Source organism: Zingiber officinale, chromosome 1B, assembly GCF_018446385.1.
Source record: "Zingiber officinale cultivar Zhangliang chromosome 1B, Zo_v1.1, whole genome shotgun sequence".
NCBI lineage: Eukaryota > Viridiplantae > Streptophyta > Magnoliopsida > Zingiberales > Zingiberaceae > Zingiber > Zingiber officinale.
In genome coordinates this window covers 43,023,722-43,045,611 of record NC_055986.1, presented here as the reverse complement: position 1 = coordinate 43,045,611, position 21,890 = coordinate 43,023,722, and the positions used below count along the sequence as shown (strand labels likewise).

General features: G+C 34.5%; 1 protein-coding gene across 5 annotated transcripts in view; it reads left to right on the top strand.

Annotated features, from left to right (window-relative positions):
* Positions 1-4,018: 4,018 nt before the first annotated feature.
* The window catches only part of LOC122055939 (TNF receptor-associated factor homolog 1a-like), a 27,152-nt gene continuing 9,280 nt past the window's right edge, over positions 4,019-21,890 (top strand). For 4 of the 5 annotated variants that reach the window (XM_042617647.1, XM_042617664.1, XM_042617672.1 and 1 more), the window contains exons 1-10: positions 4,019-4,193; positions 5,035-5,252; positions 5,966-6,077; positions 18,314-18,402; positions 18,499-18,567; positions 18,660-18,789; positions 20,227-20,385; positions 20,542-20,905; positions 21,173-21,285; positions 21,515-21,665. In XM_042617647.1, the coding sequence (XP_042473581.1) occupies positions 5,066-5,252; positions 5,966-6,077; positions 18,314-18,402; positions 18,499-18,567; positions 18,660-18,789; positions 20,227-20,385; positions 20,542-20,905; positions 21,173-21,285; positions 21,515-21,665 (1,374 nt within the window). In that variant the 5' untranslated portion in view covers positions 4,019-4,193; positions 5,035-5,065. The remainder of the gene's footprint in view (positions 4,194-5,034; positions 5,253-5,965; positions 6,078-18,313; positions 18,403-18,498; positions 18,568-18,659; positions 18,790-20,226; positions 20,386-20,541; positions 20,906-21,172; positions 21,286-21,514; positions 21,666-21,890) is intronic. The other variant, XM_042617655.1, reaches the window with a different exon arrangement.

Here is a 21,890-nt window from a genome sequence, read left to right as displayed (position 1 = left end):
AAGCCACCGAGCAGCTGGACGCTTGGCTCGAGAGGATGAAACCAAAAGACACGGGACAGTAGGGACGTCATCCTAGTAACCTCTGTCGCTGACAACAGGCATGTTCGGTGACCAGGTCATACGCAGAATCGTACGATGGAAGGTTCTTCTGTCCCATCAAAGAGGTGCTCGGACTGTAGTAGCATGGCGTCAGGCACACTCTTCTGACAAGCCCATACTGAAGTATGGTGCAGGACACGTGTACGCCTCGATGTGTGCGCGCCAAGCTCACCATAGCTCTATATAAGAGCCCTCAGACTTCGCCGGAGGTATGCAATCTTGAATCTTCAGAGCCACCTCCTTGTTTCCCCTTTGCCTGACTTGATTGTCGGAGGGCCATCGCCGGGAAACCCTACCCGGCTCGATTTTGCTGCAGGATAACCGGAGCGTACGAGGAGACAGCAGGGAGCGCCACGTCATCATTTGGAAGAGCGTCATGTGACCAGCGTCCATCGATTCAGCGTTCGGACAGGATCAATTAGAATCTGAATTAGATAATTGAAGTCCATAAGTTTTTTTTATAAATCATAGCATAACATTAAAACAATCTCATAATTCAAGAAAAACAGATTAAACATCGCACATTATAATCCTAATTTAATCATATTCAACACAAATAAACTAAATATGAACAAAAATAATTAGTGGGTTTATATACCAAATATATTTTTTATTTATTTTATTTTAAACTTAGAATTTAGAATTTATGGTATAGTCTTTAGAGTTTAGGATTTCAGTTTAGTATTAAAGCTAATGAAATACAAAAAAAAAATACATAGTGTTGTGAGCTAATTCACGAGTTTACTATGTTACAGATCATACGTCACAAGACGATACAGACCTAGGATGTCTGGATTGAATCCAGGCATCCTTAGTTGAATTCAAATGCCCTAGATTAAATCAAAACATTTTTTTTTAATTTCTTGTTTATTTTTTTTAGAGTATATTATATGTTTTTTGAGTTTAATATTTTAGTATTTAGAAATTAGGTTATAATAAATTTGAATCAATAAAATTTTTCCTCTATGATTTAAACTTCTTTTTTTTGAATTATAGTGTTAAAGATTTAGTTAGAAGCTTTAGTTATAATAAAGCTTTAGGGTTATAATTCTTTTGCTTTAGTATATAAATATTATGTGTATTTATCGTTTAAAATTTTAAGATTTAGGGATTGAATTATAATGAATTTGAGTCAATCAGATTTTTCCTCTAAGGTTTAAACTTCTCTTTTGGATAGTGTTTATGATAAAAAAATTTTAGAACTCACATGGTACAATGTTAATTTTTTTTAAAGAAGCGTTGTTTAAAAAAAAAAAAAAAGAATCCAGGCACCTGGATCATTAGGCGTGCATAGACATGCAACGTCTATTCCGCAGCAGAGCATAACATTATATATACAAGATATTGAGGTTGGATATAAGTAGAATTCTATTAGACTCATCTCCATACCTAATTATCTAATTATTTAATTTGATAAAAAATCCCATCATACCTTCATTTATTCTGTTTGAATATCTAATACGAGATTTAGAAAAAATTATCATTCCTAATTCTTACTTTATTTTAAAAATTATCAAAACAATACTTCATCTCTATTTTCTTATCTAAAATTTACTCGATACTATACGTTTAAGTTGTTTTATATAAAATAACATCACTTTAACTCGGAGTTGCTTTGATCAATTCAGTTCTAAAGTGATCAAATATGCTCTAAGTTCCCCTTTTATTATTATTATTTTATATTTTATAATTTTTTAATAAAAAAATAGAGGAGAAGGAAAAGGAAAAAAAAAGAATATAGACCTAAATAAAAAATAGATATTTAGAAGAGAAAACAAAATGATGAAAAATAAAAAAATGTTTTGAAGTTGTTTGGTATAAAACAGCTCTAATTGGTAGTTGGTACAAAGTAGTTAATTATTTTAGATTGAATAATATAGATAAAATATTATCTTTTTTTTTTAAATGGCTTTTTAAGTATATAAACAAAGAGGAGTTGTAAGCTTGCATTTCCATCCGTCTGTGTGTGAATCTGTACATTGAGTGAATTTGGGATATCTGAAAATGATCCGGACGTTCCAAAGTGAGTTAGATATTTCGATCGAACACTACGAGTTCACTTAGTCATTTATGGAATCGTGCACGGACGGATGTGAAAACTAAAACTCCTCGTAAATAAAGAATAGAAGGTTTCTGTCTTTATTTTCTGTCAATTATAATTACAAATCAATTATAGAAAGCTACAAATTTCACTCTAGAAATTTCCATATCCCTGAATACAGATTTAGAATTTTATAACTAGTCATAATTCCAACTCTAAATTACTTATTGAAATTAATATATGAAATGTTACCATTTAAAATTATTATTTACAATTTTTTAATAAATAATTAACTAAAATATTCATATTTTATTTTGTAAATATAAAATATAGGTTTGGCATGTGTAAATAAATCCTATATATGTGAGAAGTGAAAGGGTGTTTATGTTCGATTAAGTGCAAAACATCAATTAAATAATTAAATGGATAAACATAAAATTGTTTTGTTAATAAAAAAATTATAAATTATTCATGAGTAATATTCATAAACAAAACTGTTAAATTAAATTATATATATATATATAACCAAACTTAAGCCCCCACAAAGAAAAAAAATTGATGGCCGGACCTTTTTTTTTTGTTTTTGTGCCTAATCCAACTCTTCAAGGGTTCCACTAGACCTGACCTATGTGATATATTTCAAGAAAAATTGTCTAGTAAGACATCTCCTATGCAACTCTTATCCGAGTGAGCTGCCCTCTATGAGCCTAATTTGGTGAGGGTTTTTTCTTGTCACTTGTGCATAATTTGACCCATTGTAATCCCTGATAACAATTTTGATTCACTATAGAATCCATGTCAAGTAGGCCTTCTTTGATCTCAACCTCTAATACTTCGTGATGGGTGTAGTACTAACCATAGTGAGGCAACCTACACTAAAGTGACACCTAGCTAATAGCCCAATCGTATTAGAAATACGATCCAAGTATTATCACCCTAGTGCCCTACTACACTCTGTGCGGCTAGTTAACAAGTTTCACGTCGACGTGAAGATTTCTTCTTGTTAGCTATATAAGGTTCAATCGTAGAAAGTGAAAGTATGACTTTCTTCTCGTGCATAAAAAATTCATTTTTCCTTTAAACTACTTCTTGTTTTTTCCCTTGCTCACACCCCTGTAAACCTTTTTCTTTCAACTCTGGGCTGACTTCACTCTTAGAAGGTCATGCCGACCATATTGACCCCATTGATATACTTTGACATGTAAAAATTTGAATAATAATTCTTATAACTTAATTTTTAAAATTGACTTAGCTAATCTCTATTATCTTATTAATTAAGTTTAAATAGCATAAAATGTAATTCAATGACTCATTTACCTGTGGCATAAATTTGATTGACCCGACCTAATTTTTTGGCTTGACAAGATCTAGTACGATGCCATTCATCATAAACTCCAATAAATTTTAAATTTACTATAAAATTTATTTTTTAAAAGAAAATTCAAGCGGATGAAATGAATAATGAAAAGAGATAAATCTTTCAATATTATTATCAGCAGTCACGCTATAAGTTGCAGCAAAAAGGTGAAATCCTCGCCCCAGGGCCTCCACCGATCGAACCCACGGTCATTATGAGGGAGGTAAATTGTAACATCCGAGCTAACATGGGACGGACCGGGTGAGATACAGGGATAAGAGATTTATTCCCCTATTGTCACTGAATTTCGATCCGACGGTCTCATTGTAGCAACTCCGTCCCATGTCATCTCGGATGACCACGGGGTCGCAGTCACGCTAAAAATGTTACAAGTATACAACGAAAATTTTCATTTCAGTCCATTAGTTTGATTGCTGATATTTCTTCCTAAATCTTTGAGGTTATAAATGCAAAGGCGATGAGTTCGATATATAATTTGTTGCTGCTACAAATATAATTTTTCCCCTTTTACTACGGTCTGTCTCTTCGGCCTTTCCGTGTCCCCCAATCTCGCTTTTCTCCGGGTTCTCTCGCTCGCCGCTCGCGCTCTCTCTCGCAGGCGGGCGGGGGCAAGGCTTTTCCCTCTCGAGCTAGCTCTTTCCGGTCGCTTCCGCCGCGCCTCGGCACAGCCTCCAGGTAGCCGATTTAGATCTACTTTCGGTTTCGAACTCGCGGCGGCGGATTCGCTTGTTTCGATGCGATTCTGAAATCGGCGAAACGTCTTGCCCGATTCCCACCTTGGTCTTGGTTTTGAGGGAGGTCGATTGTGCGGCAGGGGATGCCGCTAGGGAAGGAGATGTCGATTTTCGGTCCTTCACTTTTTGATTCGAGTTTGGAGGTTTATGATTATGGAGAACAAGGAATAGGCTAGTGTTTTAATTGGAATGTGTCGGTCAATATTTTTTTCTTGATTCCCACGTTGATTTTTCTTTTTCCTTTTATCTGGTGGATGGGGTGAGGTCATTAATGGAAAGGGAAGGGGAGGGAAGGAAAGGAAAGGAAAGGGATCCCAAATCGGGGTGTAAGTAAATATGCCATTTGATATTTGAGGGGTAAGGGAGGATAAAAGTTCCCCTTCCCTCCCCTCACCTCCTTCACCTCCTCCCAAAATGTCTGTTTCAATCGATGTATCATGTATGGTTCCCTAACTATAAGGAATCAAAATGTGAGAGAGTTTGGTAGATTGAGGTTTTCATCAATTTGTTTGTTTTTGATAATAAAATTGTGTTTGTCTTCTTGATTTCTCCCTTTTTTCCGAAACTTCTCGGTCGCATGCTGGAGGATTTTCTGTTTAAGTTTCATTTACCTCCCGTCTTATCTAAATCAAATGGTTTACTTACCACTTCAAATTGCAAAAGTGGAATAAATAAATAAATAAATACCCTGCTTTTTTATACTCTATACTCTTTGCCTTGTGTCCTTCCTCTTCTGTATCTAACTTTTTTAAAAAATAAATATATATAATTTATGCTTGCAGTGGAAGGAGTGGAGGACGAAGTAAGTTGGCAATGGCCGAAAATATAACAGAGAATTCGGGAATGAGCCTTAGGCCCTCTGTTACAGATGGGATGTTGAATGAGCAGCGTTGCCCGTCTGGGGACTCCATCACTGAATGGCGATCTTCTGAACAAGTTGAAAATGGAATAACTTCCACTTCACCTCCTTACTGGGATACTGATGATGATGATGACTGCGGTGTGTCTCGCTACCCCCCCTCAATTTAGTGTTTCTCCTCCCAAGTTTCTTCCTTAGCCCATCATGTAATTAGCATTAGTTTTTGTTAACAACTGGAGGTTTTTGTTCACCAGGCCAATGTAGATTGGTCTCTTTAGATACAAGTGTGCTTGCTGATTGACTTTAGTCTTCATGCGCCAAAATCTTTATGCTTGCATCGAAAGATTCTTTTTATGAATCTATAGCTGAATTAAGCTAGTCATTTGGAATTAATGATCTTCCATTGTTACACAGATTCATAAACAAATAACACCTATGTGCCAAGAAATTTTGATCGTTAACATGCTAAACAAGGAAGCAGCGTTCAGCTCTTCATTTGCTCTTGTATTCATAGGCTCGATGTGCATGCAGGTCTTACATATCTTTGATAATGCAATGATATGTTGTCTTATATTCTTCTTTATTCTCATTATTGATTCTTCTTGATACCCATTGGTCTTTCTGCTTTGGTGGGTGATATAATTAGAGTATTAGACCCTGAAGACTTCTGAATCAATTAGTTGTAGCAATCTTCTAGCTGAAAAAATGGTGCATCTGGTTTACTTCCTCTTCCAAGAAACTTGCTTTTTGTTCATTATATTGATTCCATACTCGTTCCTGCAAATTTTGCTTTTTGCATCCTACATTGGCTCTTTAATACCATGCTTGAACCTCTTCTGTATCTGCTTTTGTAGGACCAAAGCCTTCTGATCTCTATGGAAGATTTACATGGAGGATTGAAAATTTCTCAACCATCAATAAAAGAGAATTGAGAAGTGATGTATTTGAAATTGGTGGTTACAAATGGTATATGTCTAATTTTCATTCTATTACAATCATTGATCATTTCATCTGCTTATTTTTTTCCCCATTGTTTTTCACTTTGTGCTTTCTTTGACATCCAATTTGGTGTATTTGATCTACTTAAAGTTTGTATTTCATAATATACAAGGCTAAGAGTTTTGTTTCATTAACCAAGCACCTACCAACTTCGAAGAATTCTAGTGTATTACTATACCATGAAATTCTGAAGTTCGTGGTAGCTATAAGAATTTCATGTTATTTTCTAGTTTTAGCTTCCAAATATTTGTTCCGAGTTCCATCAAAATTTGGATGAAGATTTCTGCAACTTCAAAAAGATTTGCTATGCCAATTTGCTTATACTACTTCAAATTCACCGTTGCAAAAAATTTGATTTTGAAAAATTTTATTACCTTCCACAAATCTTGTATGTATGTTGTAGCAAGTGGTAGGGTGTCCTGTAGCAATGTGGATCCATATGGAATAAAACTGATTCTTAATAAAATAAAGACTTTGACACAGATTCATTGTCTATAGGTTGAATTGCCTATGCCAACTTGCCATTCTAGTCTCTTATCGCCACGTGTTAATTTTGTGTAAGTGTTTTGTGCTTTATATATTTTTTGATAAAAAAAGGTTGAATCAACTGTATAACATTTTGGCCCATGCATCACTAGCATAGTGATCTAGATATTGGTTCAGTAAGCACAGTTCATGGTCTTTATCACGTGCCCAACGGTGCAATTTCCACTCTTAATTATTTTTGTTTTATTTTATAGTTTAAACAACATATTGGATTAAGTAGATAATATGGATCATGTTTGTAGAGAAGGATAATAAGTAGAAAAATATCTATAAAGAAAGAGGGATATTTAGTTGCAGCAACTGTCCCTCAGAATGGTTCTTTATGTTAAAGAAGTGTTTAATGCATATGCTTTTCTAAATGCTTCGTTGCTGTATCTTTTGTTAGAATGGTTATTAGTACGAAGGTGAATTTTGTTTGTTGAACTAGGTATTGCCAATGGGATGGAATCCTTTTGCTATTCTTACCTGGAACTATCTAACTTCTAGCATCAGTTGCTATCCCTTCTGTAGAACAAGAATTTGTGTTGGTGAATGGTGAAAGGCGGGAGTAAGCGACTCACTGGAACAGAGGTGATGTACTGGGTGTTGGTATCCTGGAGCAGAGAGGAGGGAGAAATAAGAGAGTGATGTTGAGAAAGGGATAAAGAGAGATTGAGAAGGGATTAGAGAGAGAGAGAGAACATGAGATTGAGAGAACAGAAGAGATAAATAAGATCAAGAAGATAATTTTATTGTCTTAGTTCTTATTGTACAATAGTTTATATGGATAGAGAAAGATTATACAGGGGGAAATCATAATATTGCTCTATTTATTGAAATAATCAAAGTGATGTCCTTTTTTTTTTATCAAAGGAGCACCAGTGCCTAAACATATCCCCATCCCTTCAACTGAAAAGAATTACAACTCAATAGCCTTCCTGAAACTATTCAGCGTTTCTAGCTTATAAGTGTTAACATTCCAAAGCTATCTAGAGTTGCACACAAGAATTATTACCCTAAATTATATGATTATTTAAATTATATTTGTTGATAATGTTGAGTTGTGACGAACTGAGCAGAATTGAAAGGGAACAGTTTTAATGAAATTGTTTAATTTTCTACTGTGGGCAAAAAACATCCAAAAGTATCTGAGTATATGCACACAAGTATTATTGCTCTGAATTATTATTCTTTAATTATGTTTGACTAAATTATGGAGATTGGATGAATTGAAAAAAATTGTTTTTACTGGAACTGTTTAGTTTCTCCAGATTTTATGCAAAACCATCACAAAGATAAGATATGAATATCTGCTCACACATATTGTTGCATCAATTTACATGTTATGTCCCCATTAAATAAGGAAATTGTGGATTTTGGACAAGATGAACAATTTAGCATTCTACAAGTCTATAGATTGCACACAAACCGTTTAGCTTTTCCGAGGCTGTGGAAAAACTTTCCTTTGTATATGAATTTTGTCTATGCCTGCTACGAGTTGTCCCTTCACAAAAATAATGAATAAACAACACTAGTATAATGTATACCAAGGTTTTCAGGAATGGCTAGATTGTGAAAACTGGCAGTTTTTTTAGGTTATGGGAAAAATATAGATGACCCACTTTTGCACCTGCTACAATATCAAAATCATAACAGAATTAGATGAATCACTACACATCTTCTGTTATAGAACAATTACAACTCAATGACTGCACATCCTCTACAATACATGCCGATGATAATATAAATAAAAACTGAACATTTTCAATGTTGAATAAATGCCTGTCGTTTCAAGTTTGATATCTCAGATTAGTAATTTTTTTTTAAAATTCATTAGATCATATTGAATGCATTAAGAACTACACCATTCTCCATCAACTAGCAATTTATTCTCCTGTTTAAATTCCATTGACGTCTCTTTCTCCTTTGTGGGTTGCTTTAATAGAAGATAAGAAAAAGATCTCCCCAACACAGTCTATCACCACTATTTATAGGTAACGACTTCTAATCTTATACAAAGTCAAACACCAATCTCTTTCTTCTGATGACCTCGTTACAAATTTTATGAGGAAGAAGGTAAAGATTGATAGATTAATGACTAGAGTGGATATTGGTATCTGCATAAGGATTGCAACCCACTCTACAGTTGTAGTGCCATGCATTGCAACATTAGTTTAGGCCTCAACCAAGGAGCACTTCATAGGGATGAGGGTAACAACTGAGAATGTATTTATGCTCTTTTGGACCGTGAAGTGCTGCTGGATGAGGTTGTGTGCGATTCCAACAGGGGGACTCGGGTGTCGAGCCCAAAGGTCAGGAATATCATCTCCTTATCACCTGGATAAATGATTTGCATGATCAGGGCATTATTATAATTTTTGCCCAATTATAAACCAATGTCTAATAAATTCCCTTATTTATTGGAATTATAGTTTCAGTAGTAACAATGTCCGTCATTTTGTTATCAGGATGTCTTTCTACTATGACTAGAGTGTTAAGTTTATCAAATCCATTTAAGGATGTTGCTATTTCCACTCATGGTAATCTCTCCCTTATTTCACCGACTTCAAGTACTCCCACTATGATCTTTTGGGAGTCGAGCTAAGTTTATATCTTTCTCACCCCCATTAAATCCTTGTTTGTCCCTAATCGCAAGGTATGTGGGTTATGATAGCAATGATTCTCTTGGTTCAATGAGTAGGCGATCAAAGTCTTTGTTAGTGATATCTTCGTTTGGGGTGTCAATTTTTTCTCATAGTCTAGAGATGTTAATTGTGGTCATTATTGTCTTGCAACTTCACTCTTGTTTCTTGCTTTGTGAATCGTGTGCTTATGGTGTCAAAGATGTTGGGATCTAATATACTTGATCATTTAGTATATTTCAAATTTTGTCCTTAAGAAAAAAATGAATCAACAACTATAACATCAATGTGTTGGATCAGATTGATGGATCCGTTGGTGGATCAATCTTGGTAACAATTCTATTTTTCTCCTCTTAAGATAGCTTTTGGAGTTGAAGAACAGTAACCTCATCTCCCAACATATATAAGAAAAATAAATAAATACAAGCAAATACAAACTCAATATATAAATCAAATGAAAGGTCTCTTGCAAGGCTCTGGAATATAGCAACACTCGCCTAATAACCCTCGCGAACATATCTGAACCACTTGCATAGGGACTTCTGTTTGTGATTTAAATTTGTTGATCAGTTGATTATTTGTTGTCCTTCAGTTGCCTGTCTACTTATCGACCATTGTCCAATCGATTGCTTGCTTATTAATCAATTGCTATCTTCCTTACAATTGACTACTACACTGTAGCTAGTCTAATTCAACCATTGTCAACACTTTATTCATATTTTGAATTATTAATAGATCCAATTTTAGTAGCAGTCAATTGGTAGTCAATTGATGATGTAATAAAACTACTACTACAAAACCTTTAGTTCATTTTCATTTAATCTTGAGGTGATTATTTAGTTGACTTCATCAACAACAACTACTAAGCCTTTATCTCAATAAGTGAGGTTGGTTATATGAAACCTTTGGGCTCAATCGTTACTATATCCTCATTTATGTTTTAATGAATTTTATCTTTTTTAATCGTTACTAATCAAGTTTTCTTTGGTCTTCCTCTTCCTTTATTAATGTGCGTATTTGTCAACATTACCAAATTGGGCATTTATTAATCTTAAGTACATGTCTTACTATCTTAAACATATCTTTTGGGGTTTTCCCTCAATAAGTGCAACCCCGACTCTCATGTTGGACTTGTGTGCTTGTTTCATAGTCCAACATTTAACTTTATATAACACAACAGACTTAATTGTCATTTTGAAAAACTTTTCTTTAAGCTTTACCGGTACCCTATGATTATAAAGGACACATGTCACCCTCTTCCATTTTAAACATCCTACTAGTGTCTTGAATAAAATATCCTTTAACTTAAATTTTATATATTCTATCTTTACTAAGTCTAAAATCTTTAACTTTCAATTTCTTCCGCCAAGCTACGAGATTAACATTTACTCTTTTTCGTGTCTAATCAACCAAAACAATGTTATTTGCAAATAACATGCACCATGGTGTATCTAGTGAGTTGAACATAGAGTTGATCCTTGATACAACCTTATTTTTATAAGAAATTCATTAGTTGATCCACTCAGAGTCTTTTTGTCATCACATTTTCATACATATCCTAGTTTCAATATAAGCTATGCCTACACATTTCTTTTCTAGAATTTTCTACATTTGAAAGTGGCATAACTTTTTTCTACGTCAATAAATAGTTTATTTTTATTTTTATTTTTTATACTTTTGAATTAGTTGTCTGATAGAGTGTATAACTTTTGTCATCAACTTTTAAGGCATGAATTCAAATTATTATTTTTGATTAGCTTGGTCTCCTTAATATTTTTTAATATTATTTTTTTCTAAAAATTTATGGTATGACTTATTAACTTAATATTCATATAATTCTCATAATTTTGTACGTCTTCTTTGTTTTTATACAAGGGACTAAATGCTTATCATCCATTGATAAAATATTTTCTTTGTTCTTATTATTAGATTGAATAACTTCATAAGTTATTCAATATCTTATTTTTCTAAGCACTTTCATACTCCTAGTGAAATAAATTCAGTCCAATTATATTTCTATTTTTCATCCATTTAATGCTGTTCGACTTGTAAAATTTGAATTTTCTAATATAATAATTTAAATTTCTATGCCTCCTCTGGCTTACTTTAATTTACTAAACTAAGTTGGTCACCTAAACTTTCATTAAAAAGGAGTTGATGAAAATACCTATTCCATTTCTTCTTTATATCCTCATATTTACTAGTACCCTATTGGATTCATCTTTAATACATTTTATTTGGATAAGATTCTATATTTTCTTCTCTCTTGCTTTAGTTATTCTATAGATATTCCTTTTTCTTTCTTTTGTATCAAGTTATTTATACAAGGATTCAAAAGCCTCATTCTTGGCTTCAATGACTTTTTTTTTGGGGCTACTACATACCATTTAAAGTTTTCTTCATTCCTACGAATGTATAGGAGAGTTTTTTTTAGTTTCTCGCGTACTTTCTGATTCCACTATTAAATTTTTTGTGGTGATAGTCCTCTTATTCTAGTATGCTTTTGACCATTATTTTCAAATTTAATATCATTTTATCCCATGTCATATTCAAATTGGTATGTATTTCTCTTAATACTTGTGTTTCTTCCCTCTCTTGAAGATATTTTACTTTTTATCCTTTAACTTCCACTACTTGGTCTTAGGTGTCATGCACATTTTCCTTATGTTAATACTATTCTTGAGTGTCGTCAAGTAATTATAAGATTAAATCCAAGGGACTATTAATTAAACATTAGTTAACTTCACACGCATAACGAAGTTATTTAGACAATTGAAGGTTGGTTCACGAGTGCTTGAAAACTAGAAATTGAGAGAAGAGAGAGAAGTAAAGAGTGAGAGAAGTGAGGGGGAGACAGACAGATCATGGAAGGAGACAGATCATGGAAGGAGGTTAGAGTGATCTAGATTAGACAGCAAAGCGATCACAGGAAGTGACAGCGATGATGAGAGAGAGAGAGAGCATAGGGTTATCAAAGTTGGTTCAGGAGTGAAGGGCAATTCTAGGACTTCGGTTTCACCCAAATGAATGTAAACACCTAATTTATGTTTGGTTTCTCATCCTCAATGGGCAGTTATGTAGGTAGACCATCCTATGATATCCGATGTGAATTTTTACTTCTACAACAACATATCAACCCTAATCATGGTCTACAATGAATTATGTTTGATCCATTAAGTTCTATGACGGCCTAGGACTCCTCGCGGCAAACCGGGTTGCACTTTCACATCTGACTTTCCGTGTCTCGATTTTCTACAGGTTGGAGGGTCGGGTTCTCCTTTCAGTTCATCCCCAATCCCTCGTGGGATATGAATTTTGTGCTTTTGGCATCGAGATCATGCTAATACGGTAGAGTCGGGCCATAAACACACATTTCCTCAAACAAGAAACATACAAACATATAGATTAATCGAAAAGATGTTCACATAACAAAAGGGTCACTCCCTACATCCTAGAATCATGAGAATTACTCTATAACAAAGGTATTACAATCCAAAGACTACAATGAAAGCATTCATACAATCAAATTAGAGAATAGAGTTAAGAGATGCTTAGGGAGAAGTCTTTGGAGTAGTTCTTTACGCTGGAGGTGAATGGAGTGTTGGAGGGGGCGAAGCCCCCTTGTTTTAGCCCCCTTGGCCGATCCCATCGAATCCCCTTTTATAGGCGCTAAGGTCGGTCGCGTGACACGACTCGTGCCACTAGACACGGGCGGCCGTGTCGTGCGAGAAATCTCTAGATTGGCGGCCACGACCCATGGTACTAACCACGGGCGCCTGAGGTGTGGCTACTGAGCCTACCATGACTCGTGGTGCGGTGGCCGAAGCTGCTATGGCTCGTGGCGCTTACCACGGGCACATCGTGGTGGGGAGGTAGACCCTGCCATGGGTTGTGGTGCTAGCCACGATCGCTCGTGGAGGGCAGGGCTCTTTGGCTTGGTCTTTTCGCTCTCCGTTTCGCTCCAATCTTCGTTCCTGTCATCCAAAATACACAAGAGCGGTATCTAGGATCAATAAAACATGTAAATGAAGCATAAAGCCAAGTTATCTTAGATCATGTATGCAAAAGTGGGTCGAATGTAGTGCGAAAATATGATGAAAACCCTATATACTTCACACGTGTCAAGGCGCGTATCTAACATCATTAATGTATGTTGAGTGGTTATTACCAAGCAATCTTTATAAATTTTTTTCTTCTCTTCTTTCCGACCATAAGAAAGTTAATTTGTAATTTATTGTTTTCACTTTTGAATGTAATTAGGCGTTCTTCTCTCTTTTTGAAAAATATATTAGTTTTTATAGGTTTATATGCTATCACGAAATCCAATATACCTCTTTTTGTTCATATCTTATTCTAAAATCATAACCCCCTGCACTCTATCATATCCTTATTTCTTAATCCTTACATTTTCATTAGATCTTCTCCTTATTAAAATTATTTCATTTGTTGGAATTTTTTGTTTCATCTCGCCCTTGTCCATCCTGCATATGTCATCATGGATGGCTTTCACTTATTCCGTCTTTGTTGCAATTTATGCTGATCACTTCTTTTGTTCTACTCATTTTTAGGCACGTTGAGTATATTGTCCACAATGCCTTCTATCATTTTCGTAAAAAGTTTTAATATGGCTTGTTGGAACTTATTGTCCATGGTTGGTGCATACAAATTGTACAGACATGATTACGTGATTAATATGGACAATGGCTTGAGCCCTAAGTAGCTGACGAGCGTGGAAGGTGCTTTCCTTTCTATGATGGTCACTTATTGTTGTTATTCACGATCTGATGGCAGCTTGATTACCAGTGGTTGCTCATGCATAAAGGAATAGTCTATATTGGTTAATGGGGAAGGGAGGGATGGTTGTTGCATGTGACTTGTATAGAATGTATGCTGGGTTTGGTATATTAGAGTAGGGAGCAGAAAGAGATAAGAGTTCAGAGAGAGATAAAGAAAGATTTAGCATGGAATAGAGAGTGAGAGAACATTTGAGATTAAAAAAAACAAAGAATAGCAATAGGATGGCACACCAAGAAATGAATGAATTATCAACCAAAAGAATAATCAGTAATTTCTTATTTGGCTGATAATTATGATTTATCTACCAAAAATTTCGCAAGGTGGCCGATAATCCATGGTCATGGTTAGTGAATGTCATTTATCAAACAAAAAAAGGCTAGCATTTTTTTTAAAAAAATTATTGGCCAAAGCCGGTAATTATAGCCAAATATATTTGTATTAAATTGACAACCAAAATACATTTGACTCTTAAATTTTAAAAGAAATTACTAACCTTTTTTTCTCAATTTATGGAGCCTTTCTCTAAAAACTGTTTTGTAAATTTGTGAAAATTAGTCTAACATTACAGCCAATTAATTGTTCCACATATTTTTCTAAAAATATAATTATTCATTTATATTGGTATTAATTTACCCACCTATTAATATTAGTTTATGTATAAATAAATTTCTAAATATTAATTTTTATTACTAATCCATTGTTTTCACATTCAATATATTATTGTCAATATATCTTTAAAAATTCAATTGCATATCATACATATAAATAAAATAAATAGTAAAATATCCAAAAAATGATAAAAAAATACCATCATATCATATAAAAGTAGATAAATGATAAATTCAATGCCAGACAAAAGTAAATTTTTACATGAAAAGTGTTCTGCAATTGCATAGTTTAAAATCTTGATCCAAGCTAAAGGTGTTCCCTGGCTAGAATGAGATGTGTTAATCATGCTAGTGGTGATTGCACTAGTGCCTATGCCCAACCCTAAACAATAAAAGTTGAGGGGGAAATACCAAAGGAGCAAGAAGTTTCTTCCCACTTTGTTTCTCATGTGGGTCTATTTTGGAGTGATAAAATATAAAATAAAATATTTCTTTATTTATAAAATATATATTGTAAACTAAATTCAAGCGACACAAATAGGGTAGGAGGGGGAAATCAATTCTCTCGCATTTTTATCCCTCATATATTCAGTTTCAACTCCACACCGTTTACATTTTGGATAGGGTGAGGTGACCTCAATTGGGTTGGGGTGGGAAAGAGCAAATTGTCATTTTATTTCAAATGAGTAGAGAAGCAAAGACACATTTTCATGTCTTGCCTCTATTGATGAATGGGCAAAAATCAAAAGGGCCTTTTATTTTTGGAATCATCAAGATGACGCCCCACTTTGATTTTTTTATTAAAAGGGCGTGTCACCGCCTTGTAAAATGACCCAACTATCCTATATCACACTGTTCTCATTATTATCTCTCTCCTATATTTCCCGTTTAAATCCTAAACATGGGGCACATTGTAGCAGCTACCATTCCTTAGCTGCTACAACTGAACTATCATAGTTGTAGCAGTTATGATTCGTAGCTGCTATAACATGAGTTTTTTTTTTAAGACATTGTTTGAAGCATTCGAACATGATTTAAATGATATTTTTGTTGAGTTTGAAATCGGGCTATTATGGGTTCCACCTTGTAATAAGTAGATCTTTGAACGTGCTTCGATTTGATATATTATGCGTTCCGTGGTTCAACCCGAGTTAAAAGTTATGGTCGCTCAAATTTTATGGTTTAACATTCACGTTATAATAGCTACGACACCGTAGCTGCTACAACTACATGGCAACTCATTTGTAGTAGCTACGAAATTGTAGCTACTACAATTTCGTAGCTACTACAACTCAAATGTTAAATCTTTAACTTTGAGAAACTATAACTTTTGACTCAAGTTGAAGCATGGGATGCACAATATATCAAATCAAAGCTCGTTTATCTACAACTGGTTAGATGTTGAAACTCGTAACATCCCATTTTCGGCTCAAATAACGTTGTTTAAATCTTTGTCAGAGGCTCCGAACAAATTTAGTCTTAAATTCCCCCACTTTGATGAATGGGCAAAAATCAAAAGGGCTCCAGGTTCAAAATTTAGGCCAATATAAGAGAGAGATAATAATGAAAATAATATAGTGGAGGATAATTGTGTCATTTTACAAGACATGGGGGTGCCCTTATGATAAAAAATCAAAGTGGGGCGCCTTTTGATGATTTGGAAAAAAAATAGGTGCCCTTTTGATTTTTGCCCTTGATTAATTGGCGGAACGAGATATTTCACCCATGACAATTAACACAGAATAAAATCATGGGTTATCTGTCATCGTCTACATGGGTTTAGCCACATGACTTTGGATCTTATCTCTCCATTAAACTTATGTACGTGACGTTATATGATTGTTTCTCCCAACTATTTGTGTTTGACTTCATGATTCTTTCCCCATTAATTTATACACAAGGCTATATTGTTGGTCCCATGTTGGTGTGTTTGATCACTAGAGGTATAGCATACGTGTTTGCAAATTTAAAATTCCACTTCTCTTGTTGCGATCTCAGCAAGGACACAAAAAATTATTAGCAGCGGAATACAAGAAAAACATAGAGCACATACCATCGTATGCATTACTTATGTGGTTTACGATTCTCCATAATCAATATGTTCATGGCCTATACCCCTTTCAGATAATTACTCCCAGAATCTACTATTTTTCTCCTCTTTGATAAATTGTACAATATCAAGGTTTACAGGAGTTTTTACAAAGAGGTGGGATAAAGCGATAAGGCTCAATGACAAATGAATAAATTTAGGGCTTTCTGTAGAGGGAAGATGATGTTTTGTTTCAAACCTTTGAACTCTTGCAATGACCTTGTCCACCGTGCTTCGCTGGCACAACTTTGCTGACGTGGCATCCAATAGTCGATTGGTAAAACACGATCAGTCGATGGTATGATCATTTCTCTTGCTTGCGACTAGTTCATATGATGAATGACGTCTTCATCCGGGTACTATCGGTCTATTGATTGTCCATTTTTAGTTGACTGGTGTGATCGTTTCTCTCGATTTATGACCAACGACTCCTTCATCTAAGGTCATCAATCTAAAATCATCAATCAATTGGACATCATCCATTAATCGACTGATTTAATCGAGTCCCATAGTTTGAGATATTTTCGTGCGATAACACAAATATCCCTTGCAGTTGACTTATAATAAAATTTTGGTCAATTGCTTAGTCGATTGCACCACTTAATACAAACTTACTGTAAGTTTGTAGTTGACTAGTTTAGGTACCCTCGGTTGATTGCTCCAGTCAACTTGTTAATTTGACTTTGGCCCGTCTAATGGTCGGGTTTGCCTAGATTGAGTTCTACCCTCACCCAATTACTAGTTTGCTCAACCCTTAACTTACGGTGGTTGCCATCTCTAGTAGTCTTCCACCATGCTTTTTGTCCTTGGATGCACTAGCCTTCTAGCTCTCTTTCTGTGTCATCCTTTTTACTCCACCTGGGTATTCTCCCATCAAGTTTCTTGTCTCTCAGATGCATTGAGCTATGCATCTCGTTGGTTCCTTTCGCATGTCATCCTTCATGCTTACTTGCGTCATTTGCTTCTCGGTACAGTTGCCTTTGATGCTCCCCGTCCTGCGGTCCTTTGAGTGTCCCATACCACCCTTCTCATATTTAACTCGGAGCTTGAGCCATTGAGTGCACACTTAGATGCACAAGTTAAACCATAATGCAATGACTAACTTAAACCTTTTGTTCAAAATCAAAACCCATGACCACACCAAATCACTCGGGGTTCCAACATATATCACGAATAATATCTAAATTATTTTTTATTATATTAATTAATATTTTTTTGCTACATCACCAATTAATATGCAAGTTTATATCACTAGTATTATTCAAATTAATTAAATTATTTTAGTTACATTAATTTGAGTTTTCAGTAATTGGTTACTTAGGTCAACTACCACTACTTTCCATCCCAGTTCATTTCGTTTTGAACTTCTTGATGGTCAGCTTCCTCAACAGACTAGTGATGTTAGCTAATATACTTGTCATCATTAATAGCTGTGTTCTATCCAGATTTTACCATAATGTGCTATAGATATAGCTTCTTAATGCACTCTGCTTAGAAAATAGCCATTCTCCATTTATTCTAAATATTTGATTGAATTCACAGGTATATTTTGATCTACCCTCAGGGTTGCGATGTGTGCAATCATCTTTCTTTGTTTCTTTGTGTCGCTAACCACGACAAACTTCTACCAGGTTTTCAACATAATTTTTGGTGTTCTTATTGGTTTACACAGATTAATCTCTAATTTTAGTACTGAACTTGTGCCTTTGTACTTGACGTATTGGCAGGGTGGAGCCATTTTGCACAGTTCACAATAGCTGTAGTCAATAAAGATCCTAAGAAATCCAAGTATTCTGGTTAGTCAATGTCCGACAATATGAACTTGCAGGTATTCTATTAAGTTTTACTAATCTTTACCAGGAGCTTATCCTTATAAGAAATTTTGCAGATACATTACACAGATTTTGGAAGAAGGAGCATGATTGGGGTTGGAAAAAGTTTATGGAGCTATCAAAAGTTTTTGATGGTTTTATTGTTGCTGACACACTTGTTATCAAAGCTCAAGTTCAAGTTATAAGGTTTCTGTTTTGTGACTGCTTCCACACTAACATTATTTCTAACTTGATTTTCTACTTGAATGGATGTCATAGTTAAAAAGAAAGCTTCCTTGTGTTACATATGTTGTATTATCATTCAACTAATCTAGACCACGCTTGTTGACAGAAAAGGAATAACAAGTGTTAAAGAGTTTTTTTTTGTTGATATATTCTAGTATTCCATATTTTGTATAACAATGTGTCTAGATATTTAAAACCAATGGATTTTTTGATATACCTTAAAGATTCATATTAGAGTATAATACTTGCCCTTTTGATGTATCATATGGGACTATGACTAGCTAAATTAAACACTGTGATCTGAAATTGTTAAGTTAACAGTTCTCTTATTACATTTGTCATTTGAAAATTTGATGTTATGTTAGAGTCACTCTATATTTTTGTAGTAATAATAGTTGTCTTTTGAGTTTAATACAATGTAATTTTATCATCTTAATTTGGTGTTCGCATGATTCTCTTGGATTAAGGATTTTCTTCTTGAATCCCCTTTAGAAGACACTGGGGTTTCATGTGAAGGCATGACCTTTCCTTCTCAGTAATGTTACTTGTTCTTCTACATCACCATCATCATGTATTCTTTACTAGTTGCCATTCTTCTCCCTCTCCACGACGCAATTCCTTTTGTTTTTTTGTCATCTCACTGGCCTTTCTTTTCTACTCACATGGCGGTGTCTCCTCTGCCTCTCCTAGGGGTTCTTCTCTCTTCCTTCTGTTGTTTCATCCGTCTGATCCTCTCCACAACCCTCACAATTTGTCACTTAATGGTTGTAAGCTTTCTTATGATATGTCCACCATGAAGGGAGAGTTAAGGAAGAAGATTATATCTACTCCTTTGAAAATTCATCACAAACTTCAGTCCAAATTGTTGTGCATGTAAAAGTTTCTCAATTGCTACATTGGTTCTGCATGTCTATTTTTCATTGAGTGGCTTATTAGTTTTGGTTTTTCAATTGCAGGCTTTTTTCTACTTTGCGTCATAGGCTAGATATTTTTTTAATATATATTCTCTATCTTATATGGGTATCAGAGTTATAAGATTATAGCTTAGTCCCACATTAAATTTGGTCATTTGGTGTTATGCTAGAAGATAGTGTATTGATTATTTTGTGATCCCAAAACACAATTTTATCCCTTTATTATTACAATGAAATTTTAATACCCATGCTTTTATTATGCATGGGGTATGAATGCCTGATGTGATATCTCTGTTGAGAGCGGTACTTTTACTTGTTTAATCTTATATTCTAAGTTCTTATTATGGTTTCTTTGCTATAGTTGTATAATTTTGTTTTGGTTAGATTTTGACTACGGATATTTTACTTTTTTTTGTACTATAGCTTTTCATAACTATTTTTGCTGATTTTTATAATTTTTCACATCTGAGTTTGATTTTTTTAGGGAGAAGTCAGATCAGCCTTTCCGTTGTCTTGATGGGCTGTATAGAAGGGAACTGGTACGAGTGTATTTGTCAAATGTAGAACTAATTTGTCGGCGTTTTCTAGAAGAGAGGATAGGGAAGCTTAGCAAGTTCATTGAAGATAAAGTGAGGTGGTCCAGGTATGCATATCTACTGATCTTTTTTAACTTTCTTTGTGAATCATGAACTTCATTTGTATCTATTTTTAGTTGCATCTGGTTTGTATAGATTTTAGTATCCTAAGATTTTCTTTCCCTGGGTGCAATATTGTGTTGAATTTTACTTGGATTTTGCAGTTTTAGAGCCTTTTGGCTAGACATTGATCCATGCAGTAGGCGGCGTATGTCAAGAGACAAGACAGATGCTATATTGAAAGTAATAGTCAAGCATTTTTTCATAGAGAAGGAAGTCACATCTACTTTGGTTATGGATTCCCTGTACAGTGGGTTAAAAGCTCTGGAACTTCAGAGCAAAAATTTGATAGGGAGATCTAAATCAGCAGATTTAGAAGAATTACCAGCGCCTGTGGTTCATGTTAATAAAGATGTGTCCGTGTTGACTGATGATATCCTTTTGTTGATTGAAAAAGTGGTATCTGACTTTTTGCCCAATCAACCTTTGCCTTCAAAAGATGACAAGTGTTTACAGAACCGTACAAAGGTAAGAGATGGCATCCTATGGTACGTATACATGTGCTGGCATATGAGTTTCTTTTTTTGCAATTCTACACACACTGATACATATAAGATATTCATATATGTGGGACATTTTGTTTGGTTATTATCTGTTGGGCAGTTTGTCCTATGAAAAGTTATCGTTTCACATTATGGACATGATTTCCTAGTATACATTAGAAGTCATCATGGCAATGAAATACCTTTTTCCAGCCATCCATATCTAAATATTTTAATTAACCAAAATATGCAGGAAGGGAGTTCTGGAGATGAGTCTATTAAGGATTCTTTAGACCGTGATGAAAGGCGGCTTATGGAGCTTGGCCGTAGAACTATTGAAATTTTTGTCTTAGTCCACATATTTAGGTAACAAGCAATCATTTTACTTGGTCAGTTTTTTTTTTTTTTTGGCTAAATAATACTGCGGCATATTTCTCTACATTATAAGATATTTGTGCGTTTAAGCAGCAATGGAGATTCGGGACATATTTTGTCCCTTTTGGATCAGTTGATAAATGATTCTTCTGTTTCAGGATTGTCTAATCCAAGGTAACCTTGTTGTGAATGAACCTTAGTGTTATTTTATTGTTGGCAGCAGTAGAATCGAAGTTTCCTACCAAGAGGCAATTGCTCTAAAGAGGCAAGAGGAGCTGATTCGAGAAGAGGAAGCTGCTGGCATAGCTGAGAATGAAGTCAAATCAAAGTGTAGTGCTAGTGAAAAGGAAAAGCGTTCAAAGAAAAAACAGGTCCACCAAAAGTTACTAATTGAAATTTTTTAGCTGTCTTTGACAAATGATATTACATGTTGGTTAGTTGTCAAATCAAAACCGAAATGCTAATGAAAAGGCATACTGTACAAAGAAAAAAAACAGGTTTGCCAGTAGATACTAATTGAAACTTTTCACCTGTCTATCATAAATATTATTTTTATATACTTACATCTTAGTTAGAAGTCAAATCAAAGCCTAATT